Source organism: Durio zibethinus, chromosome 15 (genome assembly GCF_047325235.1).
Source record: "Durio zibethinus cultivar Kanyao isolate XHJ-2024 chromosome 15, ASM4732523v1, whole genome shotgun sequence".
Taxonomy (NCBI): domain Eukaryota; kingdom Viridiplantae; phylum Streptophyta; class Magnoliopsida; order Malvales; family Malvaceae; genus Durio; species Durio zibethinus.
In genome coordinates, this window is record NC_143176.1 from 19,658,861 (window position 1) to 19,674,455 (window position 15,595).

The 15,595-nt window shown below is 32.9% G+C and overlaps 1 protein-coding gene across 3 annotated transcripts; it reads left to right on the top strand.

The window, feature by feature from the left end:
• Nucleotides 1–239: 239 nt before the first annotated feature.
• LOC111301231 (ubiquitin C-terminal hydrolase 13-like) lies at nucleotides 240–14,453 on the top strand. Of its 3 annotated transcripts, none has more exons than XR_016328267.1 (32): nucleotides 240–515; nucleotides 691–757; nucleotides 902–1,052; nucleotides 1,154–1,311; nucleotides 2,059–2,324; nucleotides 2,409–2,627; nucleotides 2,715–2,823; nucleotides 2,906–3,021; nucleotides 4,127–4,225; nucleotides 5,017–5,126; nucleotides 6,885–6,959; nucleotides 7,473–7,551; nucleotides 7,673–7,819; nucleotides 8,260–8,340; nucleotides 8,418–8,537; nucleotides 8,824–8,946; nucleotides 9,224–9,301; nucleotides 9,727–9,815; nucleotides 9,902–10,010; nucleotides 10,448–10,516; nucleotides 10,597–10,707; nucleotides 11,142–11,197; nucleotides 11,364–11,541; nucleotides 11,638–11,739; nucleotides 11,838–11,909; nucleotides 12,025–12,090; nucleotides 12,453–12,518; nucleotides 12,757–12,843; nucleotides 12,980–13,096; nucleotides 13,325–13,424; nucleotides 13,515–13,601; nucleotides 13,820–14,453. XR_016328267.1 is itself a non-coding variant. In XM_022896758.2 (32 exons), the coding sequence occupies exons 1-32, from the start codon at nucleotides 486–488 to the stop codon at nucleotides 13,859–13,861; spliced, it is 3,354 nt and encodes a 1,117-aa protein (XP_022752493.2). In that variant the 5' UTR covers nucleotides 240–485; the 3' UTR covers nucleotides 13,862–14,453. The 3 variants fall into 3 exon arrangements, 2 of the variants coding, with proteins under 2 accessions (XP_022752493.2, XP_089600845.1); XM_022896758.2 differs by having other exon boundaries at nucleotides 13,350–13,424; XM_089744719.1 differs by having other exon boundaries at nucleotides 321–399; nucleotides 13,350–13,424.
• The last annotated feature ends 1,142 nt before the right edge of the window (nucleotides 14,454–15,595 follow it).

Below are 15,595 nucleotides of genomic sequence, written 5' to 3' on the forward strand. Positions count from 1 at the left end.
AAAATTTATTTTTGATAAATCATAAAGCTTTTCAAAAATTCAAAAGTTCAAAAGTTTATTGAAATCTATTTTCGAGAAAATAGATTTTGAACTTTTCAAAAATTTATTTTTAAGAATTTTTATCATTTACTAAAAGTTAAATTTAGTATTTAATATATGGGTATTTAAAAAAAAAAAATTGTGAAACGTATATAGAAAATTTTGGGTGTATTTATAAGCCCCGATAAAAAGTAGAAAATACAGAAAATTACTGAAATTTCAAAAATAACCATTTCCCAAATAAAGACCGTGGAAAGACTTTTGTTTCTCCCACTCAGTCTCGACCACCTGGTGATCTTTCCCTGTCGTCGCTTCTCTTCACTGTAATAAATCACCAAATAGAATCAAACAAAAAAAAAAGTAAAAGAAAATCTTTCTCCAATTTCCCCCATTTCTTTTTTCTCTTCTCTTCATTAGCTTCAAATTTAGCTCTCAATTTCATAGGCATGACTGTCCTGACCCCTGCCCCCGTCGATGTACCCTCTATCTCTATTTCTTTTTTAATTCTTTTATAAAAAGTTTCTTTTGATTGATTGATTGATTGATGCCTTTGGTGGTTTTTGGGGTTCCTTTTTCTTCAATTTTGATTTCTTTATGGATCCGACTCCATCTGATTTAATTATTTTTGGAATTTTTATCTTGATTTTTCAGCAACAAGAAGATGAGGAAATGCTCGTCCCACACTCTGATTTGACCGACAATCACCAGCCCATGGAAGGTGACTTTTTTCTTTTTAAATAATTCTTTTAAGAAATTTACTTCTTTGAATCGGTTGGGGGAAAATCTACTTAATTTTTTGGGGCACCGAAAAGAGATGGTTTAATTTGATTGTGATCGTTATGATTTATGTCTTAATTGTTAGTTGTAGCGCAAGCCGAGACTGCGAATACTGTGGACAATCAAACTGTGGAGGATCCTTCTTCATCAAGATTTACTTGGAGGATTGATAACTTCTCTAGGTTAAACACTAAGAAGCATTATTCCGAAGTATTTGTCGTCGGTGGTTATAAATGGTATATTTCTCATTCCCTTCTTGTTGCCAGTACTACCGTTCTTTCTTTCTATTTTTGACGATAGCTATTGATGATTGATACTTTTGGTTTGAATTCCTTAGGCGAATACTGATATTTCCTAAAGGAAACAATGCGGATCATTTGTCTACGTATTTGGATGTTGCTGACTCGGCAAGTTTACCCTATGGGTGGAGTAGATATGCACAGTTCAGTTTGGCGGTAGTTAATCAAATTCATAATAAATATTCCATCAGAAAAGGTACTATCCTTTCAGTAGAATATCTATACACTTACTATTATGTATTTTTTGCAAATTTTTTTTTATGGTATAACATCAACAAAGTTTTTTGCTGGGTTTAGATAGCTTGTATCATGGTTGGAGAAAAACGTTGATTTAGGCTTGTATAGGAAGTCACATCAGTTTTGTTTGTCGTGATCAATACAAGAATATCACTCATTTGTGATCATGTCAAAGATTTATGCTTTTGTGACCCTTTGTTGAGCAGTCTAATATGGGTTTGATGCAATGAAAGGCAGGTTATCTATGGTTACTTCTCAGATGTAAAAGAAATGTGACATGTTTATGACACCGTATGTTTCAATATGGAGTTCTTGATATCTTTGACATTTCTGATTATTAAGAGAGATGACTTCTTTTGGCCAAGAATAAGGTTTTTGAATTTTAGAAGATAATCTCAGCATGGTTATTCGAAACTTGATCTTTGGTAAAATCCCCTTTTTTTCCTAGTGAACATAATGCTCTTCTTGCATTTATAGCATTTGAGCAATGTTCAATTCATTCTTTCATTCTCTCTCTCACTCTCTTAAATTATACATGGCTCACTACGGGTAGGTGTTGGTAATATGTTCTACTGTTATTATTATTATTATCATTTTTTTACAATCTTTCTTTTGGTAACTTGATGTGGATTTTGTCATAACATTGGAAATAATAATGTTAAGCTTATTAAATTTGCACTTATCTTATCTGACTTGGATTTTGCAGACACACAGCACCAGTTTAATGCACGAGAAAGTGATTGGGGTTTTACATCCTTTATGCCCCTTGGCGAGTTATATGATCCTTGCAGAGGGTATCTTGTAAGTGACACTGTGATTGTTGAAGCAGAGGTTGTTGTCCGCAGAATTGTGGATTACTGGACGTATGACTCAAAAAAGGAAACTGGTTATGTGGGACTTAAGAATCAAGGAGCGACATGTTACATGAACTCTCTGCTCCAAACTCTGTATCACGTTCCTTACTTTAGGAAGGTAATTGATGATGCTTCATATCTTGTTGAACTTATGTGTTTTTATTAGTTTAGTATCGCTGATGCATCAGATGTTACATTTCAGGCAGTGTATCATATGCCTACAACTGAGAATGATATGCCATCTGGAAGCATCCCTCTTGCTCTGCAGAGTTTATTTTACAAACTCCAGTACAGTGACAGCAGTGTTGCAACAAAAGAGCTGACCAAATCTTTTGGATGGGACACATATGATTCTTTCATGCAGCATGATGTTCAAGAACTTAATAGGGTTCTGTGTGAAAAACTTGAAGATAAAATGAAAGTGAGAAGCTTCAATGGTTTTTCATCATGAGTTTATTCTAATGTGAAACCAAAGTTAAAATTTTGATTGTTTGTTTTATGCCACCAGGGAACTGTTGTGGAGGGCACCATACAGCAGTTGTTTGAGGGGCACCATATGAACTACATTGAGTGCATCAATGTGGATTACAAATCTACAAGGAAGGAGTCATTTTATGGTACCTGTATCAGAAATGACTGGTTTGGGGTTTTTTGAGTATTATTCACTGTGTGATGCTAATTTATTTTTGCCTCTACCAGACCTCCAGCTTGATGTTAAAGGCTGCCGTGATGTCTATGCTTCTTTTGACAAGTATGTAGAAGTTGAACGTCTTGAAGGTGATAACAAATATCATGCTGAACAATATGGATTGCAGGTAAGCTTCTATTGTATTTTGAGAAATGCAAATGGCTGACTTGATTCTTATTGATGTTGACAATGAGCATGAATAAAATGGATCTAGAATTTCATCAATCAATTTTCATGGTTCTAAGAGAATTCCAGTAGGTCGGTCTCTGCATAATCCACAAATCATTTGATTACTAGCAATTTTGCCTTTAGAGGGCCTTTGTTTCGGGGGAATATGAGATTTTCCCTTGGAGTCTTGCTTGTGGGTATCTGATTACTAGCAATTTTGCCATTAGAGGGCGTTTCCTTGAATAGAAACGCTGTAATTGCCAATAATAAGCCAATTAATGACACTATAACCCATTAATGATAAGCCAATTAATGCGCTGAGAAACCAATTACTGCATTTCTCTTAAAGGAAACCCAGCAATGTTCTTTGTAATTTTTTTAAAACATGTAGAAAATTCAATTACTGTGTTTCGTTAAAGATAAACATGGTAATTGATCATTGTAGTTTAAAAAAGAAAATCAAATATTGCGTTTCTTTGAAAATAAATACATTAATTATTCATTATAATTTTTTAAAAATAATCAATTACTGCATTGATTTGGTTATAAACGCAGTAATTATACATTGTAATTTTATTAAAATAATCAATTATTGTGTTTCTTTGAAAATAAACGCATTATTTTTCGATTATTTTTATTTGATAAATTGTTGTTTTTGTTATGTAGTGAAGGATATTATAGTAAAAAGTACATGATTAAGTAATTTTAGATTCTCCTCAACCAAACACAGGAACCTAAAAACGAGATGCCATGAAAATTCACACTTTCCTGGAGATTACATTTTCCCTTGGAATCTAAGATTCTGCGAATCAAATGCCCCCTTAGTTAGATCATTATTCATTAGTACAAGAGCTGCATAAGATGCTGCTATTTTTGCCAGTACAAACAAATGTATGTGTGGCTGTTTGTCCTGTTTTGAGAAAATGTTGTGTTTTGCAATAGCTAGAACTGAATGGCTTTGGCTATTTTCTTTTGACACATTCATTGCTTTATATCCGATTTTGTGTTACTTCTTTTCCCGCTTAAAGGACTGCATTTTGAACTTTGGATGATCATTATTTCAGGATGCTAAGAAAGGTGTATTGTTCATTGACTTCCCTCCAGTCCTTCAACTTCAGCTTAAACGATTTGAATATGATTTTATGCGAGACACCATGGTCAAGGTGAGCAGTTATAACATCTTAGCTTTCTGTGGTTCTTTTAATCTATGATGCATATTCAGTCCAGGGGCCTCAATTATTAGTGCTTGATAAATTTCAATAATTTCCTTTTTAAAGAAGTATAGAAACCATCAGTTCTAGTCTTTCAAAAAAAAAAAGAAACCATTAGTTCTATGTTCTGGTTTAATTTTTGTTATACTCAAATATTGTTGCAAATAATAACCAATTTCTTGAGCTCTAAAATTGGTTGTTATGTTATGTGCTAGTTTTGACTATAAAAATAACAAAACTTATAAAAACGATTTTAGAATATTTTTTGGATTGGGGAGGGGGGGTTCAAACCCACTCTTCTGGCACAATGTGAGGATTAGTTATCTTCAGCTTGATGTTAAAGGCTGTTGTGATGTGATGCTAATTTGTTGGGTGCTGTGGAGGGGGTTCTCTGTGAAAACCTCCTTCATAGACTTTGGTGGTCTCTTCGTTTTCTTTAGAAAACAGAAATGCAATGACTAGTTTGCTTCTTTATTCTTGTGCCTTTTAGTACTGTGGATTCTATTTATTAATAAACACTTAAAGGAGGCACTATCATAACTGCTTGATGTCTCATTCGACTTGTGATGACATTCCTTATCTCAATGAGACTGCAAGTTCTGTCATCGTTTTTTTTTTGTTTGCATATTTGCATTACATGATTCTTTTGCCTAGTTTTATTGATTTATGCTAATGATTGTTAAGTGTGTTGTCTTTATCATGGATTCAAATGGTAAAACTAATAATTTCCACTCATTTTGTAGATTAATGACCGCTATGAGTTCCCTTTGCAACTTGACCTTGACCGAGATGATGGCAAATACTTATCACCAGAAGCTGATAGGACCGTTCGCAATCTTTACACGCTTCACAGGTACCTATAGCATTAAGCATTCTTCCCGTCTCAGCTGTGTTCTTTCCTTCCATGTGCTGATCATCGGTAGCTATAATAGTTTGCTCTTGATGGATGGTTGAAGGGTAATCAAATTTAGATATACCTTGCCATTTTCTTTTATTTTGTATTTAATAATCTACATGGTGGAAATAATTTCTAGACGTTTCTATAACATCTTTGATATCTTTTATATATATTTTCTGAATTTTTATTATTAGTCATATAAAAACAAACTAAATCTTTTAAACTACTGGCTTTATTGTAAGAAAAATTGTATACTCAGATTCCTTTTCTGGACTCATATAAAGAAGGGGTGAAAATGGATATTTTCAGGCATTATGGCTATGTTAGGAACTAGGGTGAGGGTTGGAAATCAATTAGGGCTTGATTTAGTTGAGATTTGATCTCAAAGAGGGCTGGACAGTGGAAAGTCATGGAAGTGTTCCTAGAATTTTCATTTTTGCAGTAGCATTTGAAAGAGCAAATTATGCCTGTTGTTTTAAAGCGGTGAACGGTAGTCTGAAACACTATAGAAAGAGAAGAAGAGAATAATACGTAATATTACTAAATCACAATATTCCTGGAGAACTGAAAATGATTCATATCCTTAATAAAATTCAACTCTGCCAAGTTTGGTCCATACAAAGAAATATAGAGAAGAAAACACTTATTTGTCCACTTGGATTAGGGTTTATTAAGTGATCAAACTAAGGTGCTGTTTGATAATTGAATAAATTAAACACTGAAAAATTAAGTATTGAATTTTTAGTTGTGAAAAATTTAAATACTAAATTTATGATATAAAAGTTGTTTGGTTTGTTACCGAAAATTAAATGTTTAGTAGATTTTTATTTGTTTTTTTTTTAAATACGATTTTATAATTTTTTTAATTAGTAAAAGTTAAAACAAAAAAATAAACAGTTAAAATGAAAGAATATATGATTAATATAATTAAACAATATTTTTCTTGAATGAGATTGACATAACGTATTAAGTAGCTAAAAGCTACTTAGCATTTTCAACACTTTTTCATTGAAAATCTTTAATCAAGTGTTTTTTAAAAATGATTTATCAAACAAATTGAAAAAATAAAACCATTGAAAATTAAAAGAAAATTTTCAATAGTTTATCAAGCACATCCTAGGTATAAAATCCAACTAATATAAACTAAAAACTGCTTTAAAGCCTAAATATGTAAAACTAAATGCAAAATGAGACCCAATAGATGGGGACTTAATGCCCGCTACAGTCTGGAAGGTAATTACCAATATTCCTCTGGACACCAAGACTCTGAAGTTGATAAATTACTTTTCTAAAGTCTTATTAACTACCTAGGAGATCTTGGACTCAAATAGTCTTCATTGTTAATAAGGAACCCCTTCCAAAGATGATTATATAATTGAACCTAGCTATTGTGTGCTAACATTGTTGTATTCTGAATAGAGGCATCGTACATGCGTGACGAAAAGGCAAGAGAATGCTGATTCTGTGTTACATTTCCCTAAGACAGTTCTCAACAATTGTACCTTTTTTTTTCAAATTGCCTACTTTTGGATTGTGAGGAAAAATAAATGACAAGCTTACAAACAAACCATGTACTTGGATTCACTAATGATGCTAGAACATGGTATATGCACACCTGTGGAAGTTGCATTGATGCACAGTTCTTGTGGACATATTACTTTATGTTTCTTTGATGCTCATAATAATGCCTGGTGCTTATGAGTTTGTTTACAGTGTCCTTGTTCACAGTGGCGGAGTGCATGGTGGACATTATTATGCATTTATAAGGCCGACTCTTTCTGATCAATGGTATGGATCATCCTGTGAAGTATCTCTGTGGGGTGTGTTTGTATGCTTGCTACAATTACTTGTTCCTGGAGAGTTTTAAGCTATTTTAAGCAGAGAATTCGCTTTTTGAAGTTTTTGAAATAACTGGAAATGTACATGTGGCCTTGATGGGCAGAGTCTACATTTGGCCAATTTTTAATCATTTTCTTTTTGGTGGAGTAACAATTGACAGATATGGTGGTGGCAGTGAAACATTCTAGTGTGAATCACTTGGAATTTTTACCAATTGCTACAGTTAAATTGTAGCATAAAAATTATCGTAAGCAAAAAAAATGTGATATAGGTTTTTAATCAATTATTGTTAAAAAAAGAATGGACTGTTAAATTCTTAGGCTACTGCATGATCATTAAATTAGCCAATGCTGCTTGTATTTAAGGTGCCGTGTTTACAGCTTACATATGCCAGCTGTGCAAAGGATCCTGGACGGGTGAAAGTATTACTTTTTTCATGTACCAAAATTGTGTGCATTTCAGGTATAAATTTGATGATGAAAGAGTAACCAAAGAAGATATGAAAAGGGCATTAGAGGAGCAGTATGGTGGTGAAGAAGAGGTACTGTTTTTTGAGCACTTTTTTTTTTTTAGAATTTTTTGTGTTCAGCTTTTCTGCTTTTAACTATTTGTATCTTCAGGGTTATGATCTTAACAAATTTTCCTTGCTTGTGATGTAACAGTTACCACCGACAAATCCAGGATTCAATAATATTCCTTTTAAATTTACCAAATATTCAAATGCATACATGCTGGTGTATATACGTGAGAGTGACAAAGACAAGATAGTATGTAATGTGGATGAGAAGGATATTGCCGAACATCTTAGGGTAAGATGCTATTGTTATTATATTTAGAGCTGCAAATGAGCTGAGTTAAGAGAAGTGGTAGGCAGGGAACTAGGCTTGAAAAAGTAATAAGCTCCTAACTAGGGTTGAGCTCGGCTTGTTTATGGCACCAATGATCCTAAAAGGCATTGAGTAATCAGATTTCAAGTAGTTTGTCAACTAGAAGTAGACCAGCTTATTAAATAGAATGGTATTCCTCTCAAGCTTGGCTTGAAGAAATCAACGAGCTTCAATATGATTGTCTCTTGAGTTGCTTTATCAAGATCAATCACAAATGAGCTTCTTATCAAGCTGATTTCAAGCTGAGGTTGAGTAGTCTATTTTGTCTTAAGAGTTATACTTGTATCTAAATGTCATTATTTCTGACCCCTTCCTTCCTTTCTTCAAATCTAATATTGAATATTTTTTATAATTTTTCCCAGGAGAGGTTGAAGAAAGAACAAGAAGAAAAGGAACATAAAAAGAAAGAGAAGGCAGAGGCACACCTTTACACTATTATAAAGGTTGTTGGAGTCATTAATTTAGTGATTAATTTGAGCATTATTGAGCATTCTTTCTTACAGCTATATGGTTGTTCTAGGTTGCACGAGATGATGATCTTGCAGAGCAGATTGGGAAAGATATATATTTTGATCTTGTGGATCATGATAAAGTCAGGAGCTTCCGTATTCAGAAGCAGATGACTTTCAGTGTGTTTAAGGTATGACAAATAGACAAAAATGTTTTGCTTTCTGTTTGTTAGTTGATGCTTAATGATAATAATCTTTTTTTTTTTTTAATTATTGGTTTCTTCACCAAATTGGTACTTTATTTTTCTGATCTTCCTCTTGATTACTACCATTAAATGATGTTTCATTAATCATTTCAAGTCGAAAGTTATGTGAAATCTGTAAGTTATCTTCTTGCTGTTGTATTTGGTGGTTCATGTTGGTAGTTGGCAATATCTTCATGATTTTGTTCATGATTTACCATGTTGTTAAGTGCAGGAAGAGGTTGCTAGAGAGTTTAGCATACCAGTGCAATTTCAACGTTTCTGGTTGTGGGCCAAGCGTCAAAACCATACATACCGTCCAAACCGACCATTGACACCTCTGGAGGAAACACAATCTGTAATATTCCTCACTATCAGTTCTTATATGCTATGGTTCTAAAGTCTTGGTTAAAGAGTGTTTGTTCTTGTTCAGCATAGTTTTGGCTTTAACTGGCAGTCTTCATTATATCTGCTAGCCTGTGCATGGCTCTCTCTCTCTGTTGAATGTGTGTATATATATATTTATATTTTTATATCTGTAAGTTTCCTTTTAAAAAAATTGTGCTGAATTTACCTTTTTTTAGTTTGACATGGATCTAGCTCTGTGCCTATTTGTTTGTCTTTCATCACTGTAGGTTGGAACATTGAGGGATGTATCAAATAAAGTTCACAATGCAGAACTAAAGTTGTTCCTGGAAGCTGAGCTTGGACTGGTAATCTGATTGTCCTTTACTTAAGCAACATGTTTCTTCTTTGACATTTAAATTTTCAGTGATGTTATTGATCTTGATGAGGATCTTCATTCTCACCCACAAAACTCAAATTAAGTGATCAAAAAAGATAGGTCTGATTTGGGATTCTAAAACCTTTTAAGCACAAAAAGTTGTCTGTTATCAGAGTAGAAATAAATAGAAGTTAGGCATCAGATCCTGGGGTTTTAAGCTTCCACAGTATAATTACTTATCTGCCCTTGGCAATACAAGTTATACTGGCTGCAGTTTACTAAATTCTTTAGGCTAGTCCTAGTTGTGAATCTTGCCAAAGCTTTATAAGCTTTTGATCCAGTTTTGCCACCTTCGCCTTGATAACTTTTGGGTCTTGTTGTATTTGCATCATGATCTTAAACATTATTGTTCAGGATTTATGCCCAATTGCTCCACCAGACAAGACAAAGGAAGATATTTTACTTTTCTTCAAGAACTATGATCCTGAGAAAGAAGAGCTTCGGTAAGTTGTCTGATATTGTGTGTTTCCCCTTGTCTTCTGGGAAATCATGTGAAATCTTATATTTGGTTATCTTTCTTTTGTATCAGCTTTATCGGAAGGCTGTTTGTGAAAAGTACAGGCAAGCCTATAGAAATTTTGTCCAAATTAAACAAAATGGCCGGATATGCTCCTGATGAAGAGATTGTTCTTTATGAGGTTTGCTTCCAGTTATGTCTTTTTACAATTTACAGTTGTGCAATTTTCGGTTCTCAGTTGACTCTGTCCAGTCATTTCTCTCTCTCTTTTGCATTCATTGGATGAGAGATAGTTGTCTGCAAAGAGGGTTTTTCTAACTCTTTACTTTTTTTGTCAGATATTTTTACTAGTTATTCTGGTAGTTGAAGCTAAAGTATAGGTCTAGATATGACATTTTTTCCATTACAGTAGTTTTAGTTGGAGTTAATTAAGCTATTCTAAGCTGTCTTTAACTTGTTTGATAGTTAACATGTTTAATAGTATCCTGTATAACATTCTTTTAATGGTTTTGACTGTGAGATGGTTATTATTTATCATCTGGTTAATTTATCCAAACATTTGCCTAAGTTTTTTACATTCTTATGGGGTGTAATATCTTGGTTCTGCTTTAATTTCAGGAAATTAAGTTTGAGCCCAGTGTTATGTGTGAACCAATTGACAAGAAAATCGCATTCCGAGCTAGCCAGGTATGCTTCATACTTCATTTTGGAATTATTTGTTATAATCATTTATTAATTGTTTTATTCATCTATCATTTTCGCTGCAGCTTGAGGATGGTGACATAGTTTGCTTTCAAAAGTCTCTCCATGTTGAGAGTGCTAATCAATTTCGCTATCCAGATGTTCCTTCATTTTTGGAGTATGTGCATAATCGCCAGGTACATTCTCTTCACCATTTTATCTACAGTTTTCTTGTCAGTCAGTTTATTCTAGGCTAAAGGGCTTAAAAAGCCCATGAACTATAATTAAAAAATCATCCAAGTCCTTATTTTTTTGTTACAATCAATCAACCCCTCAAATAAGCCTCACATTTTTATTGATAAGATCATGAAATCTAAAATTATCTATAAAAGTGTTTGCTCCCAGAAAACACCATCTATTTCTATGTTCATCTTCCTAATTTGAAAGCAATTCAATCTTTCTACTCTTTGAAAAATCCATTTGGTGAATGAAAATAATAAAAATGCATTTGTTATCTGTTTTTCCTATTTAAAGAGAACTATAAAAGTTATTATTAACATATTTAATTTCGATATGCTTATGTTAAAATTAGGTTAAAGTAATATTTGCATTTCTTTTTTATTTATGGTAGGTTGTGCACTTCCGATCTTTGGAAAAACCCAAGGAAGATGATTTTTGTCTGGAGATGTAAGTTCAAAATTTCAGTTGAATTTGCCTTCCATTATTTTTGCTATTGACGTATCTTTGTTAACTCTCTGGTGAATAGTAATTCATCATGTTGTACTTTGTTCTATTTTTTTATATGAATGTGAAGATCAAAGCTTTATAAACCTTTTCTCTTTCGAATGTTTAGGTCAAGGCTTTATACTTATGATGATGTTGTTGAAAGAGTAGCTCAGCAACTTGATTTGGATGATCCATCGAAAATCAGGCTTACTTCTCACAACTGTTACTCTCAGCAACCCAAACCTCAGCCTATTAAGTATCGGGGAGTGGATCATTTGTCTGACATGCTGGTCCACTACAATCAGGTAATAATCAAAACAGGCTTAGTAATGCATATTGAGAAGCCAAAAGGATGAAAAGGCTAAAACCTAACCAACCAGTTCTATTTTGTTGTTTGACAGACTTCTGATATTTTATACTATGAAGTATTAGACATCCCCCTGCCAGAATTGCAAGGTTTGAAAACCCTGAAGGTAGCATTTCATCATGCTACTAAGGATGAAGTGAGTATGTGGATTATATTTAAGAGTTTCAATGAATGATGTTAGAATTTTGTTTGAATGCAATGAAATTTGGTAAATTTGGTTCGATCTGATGCCAGGTTGTGATCCATACTATTAGGCTTCCAAAACAGAGCACCGTGGGTGATGTGATTAACGATCTTAAGACAAAGGTAGGTTTTCTTTCATTGCATGGTCAAATAATCATGTTGAGGGCATGTATGTTTTGGTGGATCATTTCTTAATCTTCTCAGAGAGTAAAATTTGTGAATCAACATTTTGAAACAGGTGGAGTTGTCTCATCCTGATGCAGAACTGAGGTTGCTTGAAGTTTTCTATCACAAGATCTACAAGGTGTGAATATCATCTTTTTATGGTTTCGCTCATCTCAATGTTTACTCCGAAAATTTGAAATGAGCAAAAGGAACTTTGTTACATGTTGATTTGATTTGATCTTGATGCTTAGGTGATATATTGTCAAATATCATATTTCTTTCATAATCCTCTAGTGCCATCAGTTTTTTTATCAGTTTAAATCTTGACATTGCGTGTTGCAAAGACAGTTTTGTGATTTAGTTTCTTGAATTGCGTATGCCCTTTTTGTGTTTCTTATTTTTCATCCTTCCTGATTAGCTAATTTGGGTTTCCATTGTCACCTGTTGTTCATTTTTCCTTCCCTTTGGTTACACAATGTTGTTTCTATCATGTTTCTGCAGATTTTCCCACCTAATGAGAAGATTGAGAATATAAACGACCAATACTGGACATTACGGGCAGAAGAGGTCAGTTCTATCATGTTTCCATCTTCTCTCTTTCCTTCTCTCACACATGCATGCAATCATGCACATCCGGAGAAATGTAAGAAAAGCTCTTGATGATGTCTCCATCCTACCATGATACAAGGAATCAGTTTTCTTTTTCCTGTATTTTGTTGGTTTCTTTTACAAATATATTTCTTAACTAATGGCTTTCGCTAAGATATGTGGTGCTGTTCTTGATATTTGTTTGTCAATGTTACAGATTCCAGAAGAAGAGAAAAATCTTGGTCCAAATGATCGCCTAATTCATGTTTACCACTTTACTAAGGAGACAGCTCAGAACCAGATGGTAACAAGCTCGATATATAGTTTCAGATTATCTTATTTCTGTTGCTATTTTGCTATGCCAAAGATTGCTTCCTGATCACTATTCCTGATCACTGTTATGGTTTCCTTACTACCATAATTGCCTCTTGTTTTGACAGCAAATTCTGAATTTTGGAGAGCCCTTTTTCTTAGTGATTCACGAAGGTGAGACATTGGCTGAAATAAAAGTCAGAATACAAAGGAAGCTGCAAGTTCCAGATGAGGAGTTTGCTAAGGTTTGTTTTACTTCCCAAATCCTTTGTGAGCATGTACTCACTGATTTAAAGTTTGACACTAATCCTTCCTGATTTTACTCCCTTTGATCTTTTTGGCCGGGTAAATTAGTTATAGATTGATGCATGCTAGGAACTTCAATGGTTACATATTCTTTGTTTAATATTTTTTAAGTAACCATTTTTCCTTTTCACTTTTGTTTTTGTTGTTCTATTTCCTTTTTTTAATAGATAATGAAACCTATTTTCAATTCAGTGGAAGTTTGCATTCCTTTCATTTGGCCGGCCAGAGTACCTTCAAGATTCTGATATTGTATCTATTCGTTTTCAGGTGGGTTCATTGGTTTACATATAGATATTTGAAATTTCTTTTTAAGTTCTATGAGGATTTTACCCTAATTTTGTTTTTACATATACTCAGAGACGAGATGTTTACGGCGCTTGGGAGCAGTATCTTGGGTTGGAGCACTCTGACAATGCTCCTAAAAGAGCTTATTCTGCTAATCAGGTAATTGCCCTTAATTAAAAATATTTCTGAGTTTCATCACAATTTCAGTTAATGAGACATCTATCATAAAGGATTAGGATATTCTTTGGATGTGTTTGCGTTTTTCTCTGAGGCCATGATTACAGTATCTGCTGTTTATGTGAGTCTATAAAAACGACTACTCTTTGGGAAGCTATGATAGTTGACTCTGCATTGATATCGACATTGCTTCTTTGCAGAACCGGCACACATTTGAGAAGCCAGTTAAAATCTACAATTAGGGAGCATTTTAGATTACCTCCCTTGATGACATTTTATAAAAGCGTGGCTCTCTACATGGACTATATGAGTGGGGAGAACACTTAAAAAGCAAATGACAATGTTAGGCAACAATTAGTTAGCATTGAGATGGCATCTGCAACATTTGCTTGTTGATTTGTTGGATATGTAATTCTTTCTTCGCTAGTTTGGATTTTTGAAGGACTTTTACCTAGGCAAAGTGTGCATCTGCAAGTGACGATTACGATCCACTGAGCTTTTGCTACTCCGTCTAATGGAGGTTGGTCTGGTTCCGTCTCCAGTAATGGGATAAGTTGCCTGTGTAATTTGACAGTACAGAAACAAGATTTTGGACGAGTGAATATGTATACAGATTATGGTTGGGAGAACGTTGTCATATCCATCCCCCCCCCCCCCCCCCCCACCTTTCTTGTTTGCTTGCCTGATTTTGTCCATGTAGATGCCTTCACCAAAATGGGGGGCCTTTGTAGTGGTTGATTGCCATTCTTTTTCATGCCTATGGCTTATATCTAGATTCTCATATAAGAAATTTGCCAAACTTTGCAATAAAAAACATGAAAACTTTTGCTGGAAGGGACTTGTAAATCTCCTGCATTACTATTTTGATAAGAATTAATATTGCAAGTGTAAATTTTAAATTTTTATTAATGTTATTTGCGGATTCTAAAAATTTTAATGACTGGATAAATTTTTTTATCTATATCATATTCTTACTTTTTATAGAAAAATTATCATATACAAAAAAAGAAATGGTTATTAATTATTAATGAAGATCCTTTATATTTCTTTTTCAAAGATCTCAAACTATTTGTCATCCAATCTCAGAAGCTTAGCGCAAAATTTACCTTATAAAAGAAAATGCAAAAATATTAAAAAAGCTTTTATATATTTTTTAAAAATTTCTTGAATAAGTTTTACATTTTTATTATTGTATTCAATGGAGTTCTTAAAAATATCATTTATATTTAATTAAGTGCTATATTTTGCATAAAAATCATTAAAATTTGTTAGATAAATCGGGTTTAACTAAATAAAAAGAAGGGTTAATTAGTTACAAAATGCCTGGTTAGATAAAAATAAGGTTTTTAAAATTTAATTAGATACAATAAAGAATAGAGGTTTGTTTAAAAATTTTAAAAAATACAAAGACTTTTTAAAAATTATGAAAAAAATACAAAGATTTTTGCAAAAATGAAAACACCGGAAAACAATGAAATTATTATTTTTATATTCCAACTTTAACAATTTATTAATGAGCGAATCTGGCTTTCGTTCAATGTATTAAATTAATTTTTAGTATTTTATTTGTTAGAAATATTTTTTCTAAATTTAGTAACAAAAATTTAATATAAAAATAACCATACTATATTGCAAAAAATGTTAAATAATAAAGGCAAAAAAATATAACTATATATAAAAGAATAAAAGATTAAAGTGCAGAAAATAAGGTTAAGGTGACAATATCTTCAGAGCTATTAGATTCATCCAACATTTGATTCCAATTTAAAAGTGTAGTTGATTTGGCAAATGTCAATGCAACTTGCTTTCAAACCTTGTAAATTGCACTTTTTTGGTGAATTGATAGAGTCACGGACAAGATTCAAACTTTATATTTGTGTGCTCTAAGATTTGGACATGCATTCGATGTTCAGATCAGTTTAACTATCACGATTTATATTTTTGTAAGGTATTATCTACTATAATCTTTTAGACTT

What these genes read in the sequence shown, in the direction of transcription:
- LOC111301231 (XM_022896758.2), top strand. Translation starts at nt 486, where the DNA reads ATGACTGTCCTGACCCCTGCCCCCGTCGAT. An exon ending in CAATCACCAGCCCATGGAAG is followed by an intron (nt 758 to 901) that starts GTGACTTTTTTC and finishes CTTAATTGTTAG; the next exon opens with TTGTAGCGCAAGCCGAGACT. An exon ending in TAAATATTCCATCAGAAAAG is followed by an intron (nt 1,312 to 2,058) that starts GTACTATCCTTT and finishes TGGATTTTGCAG; the next exon opens with ACACACAGCACCAGTTTAAT.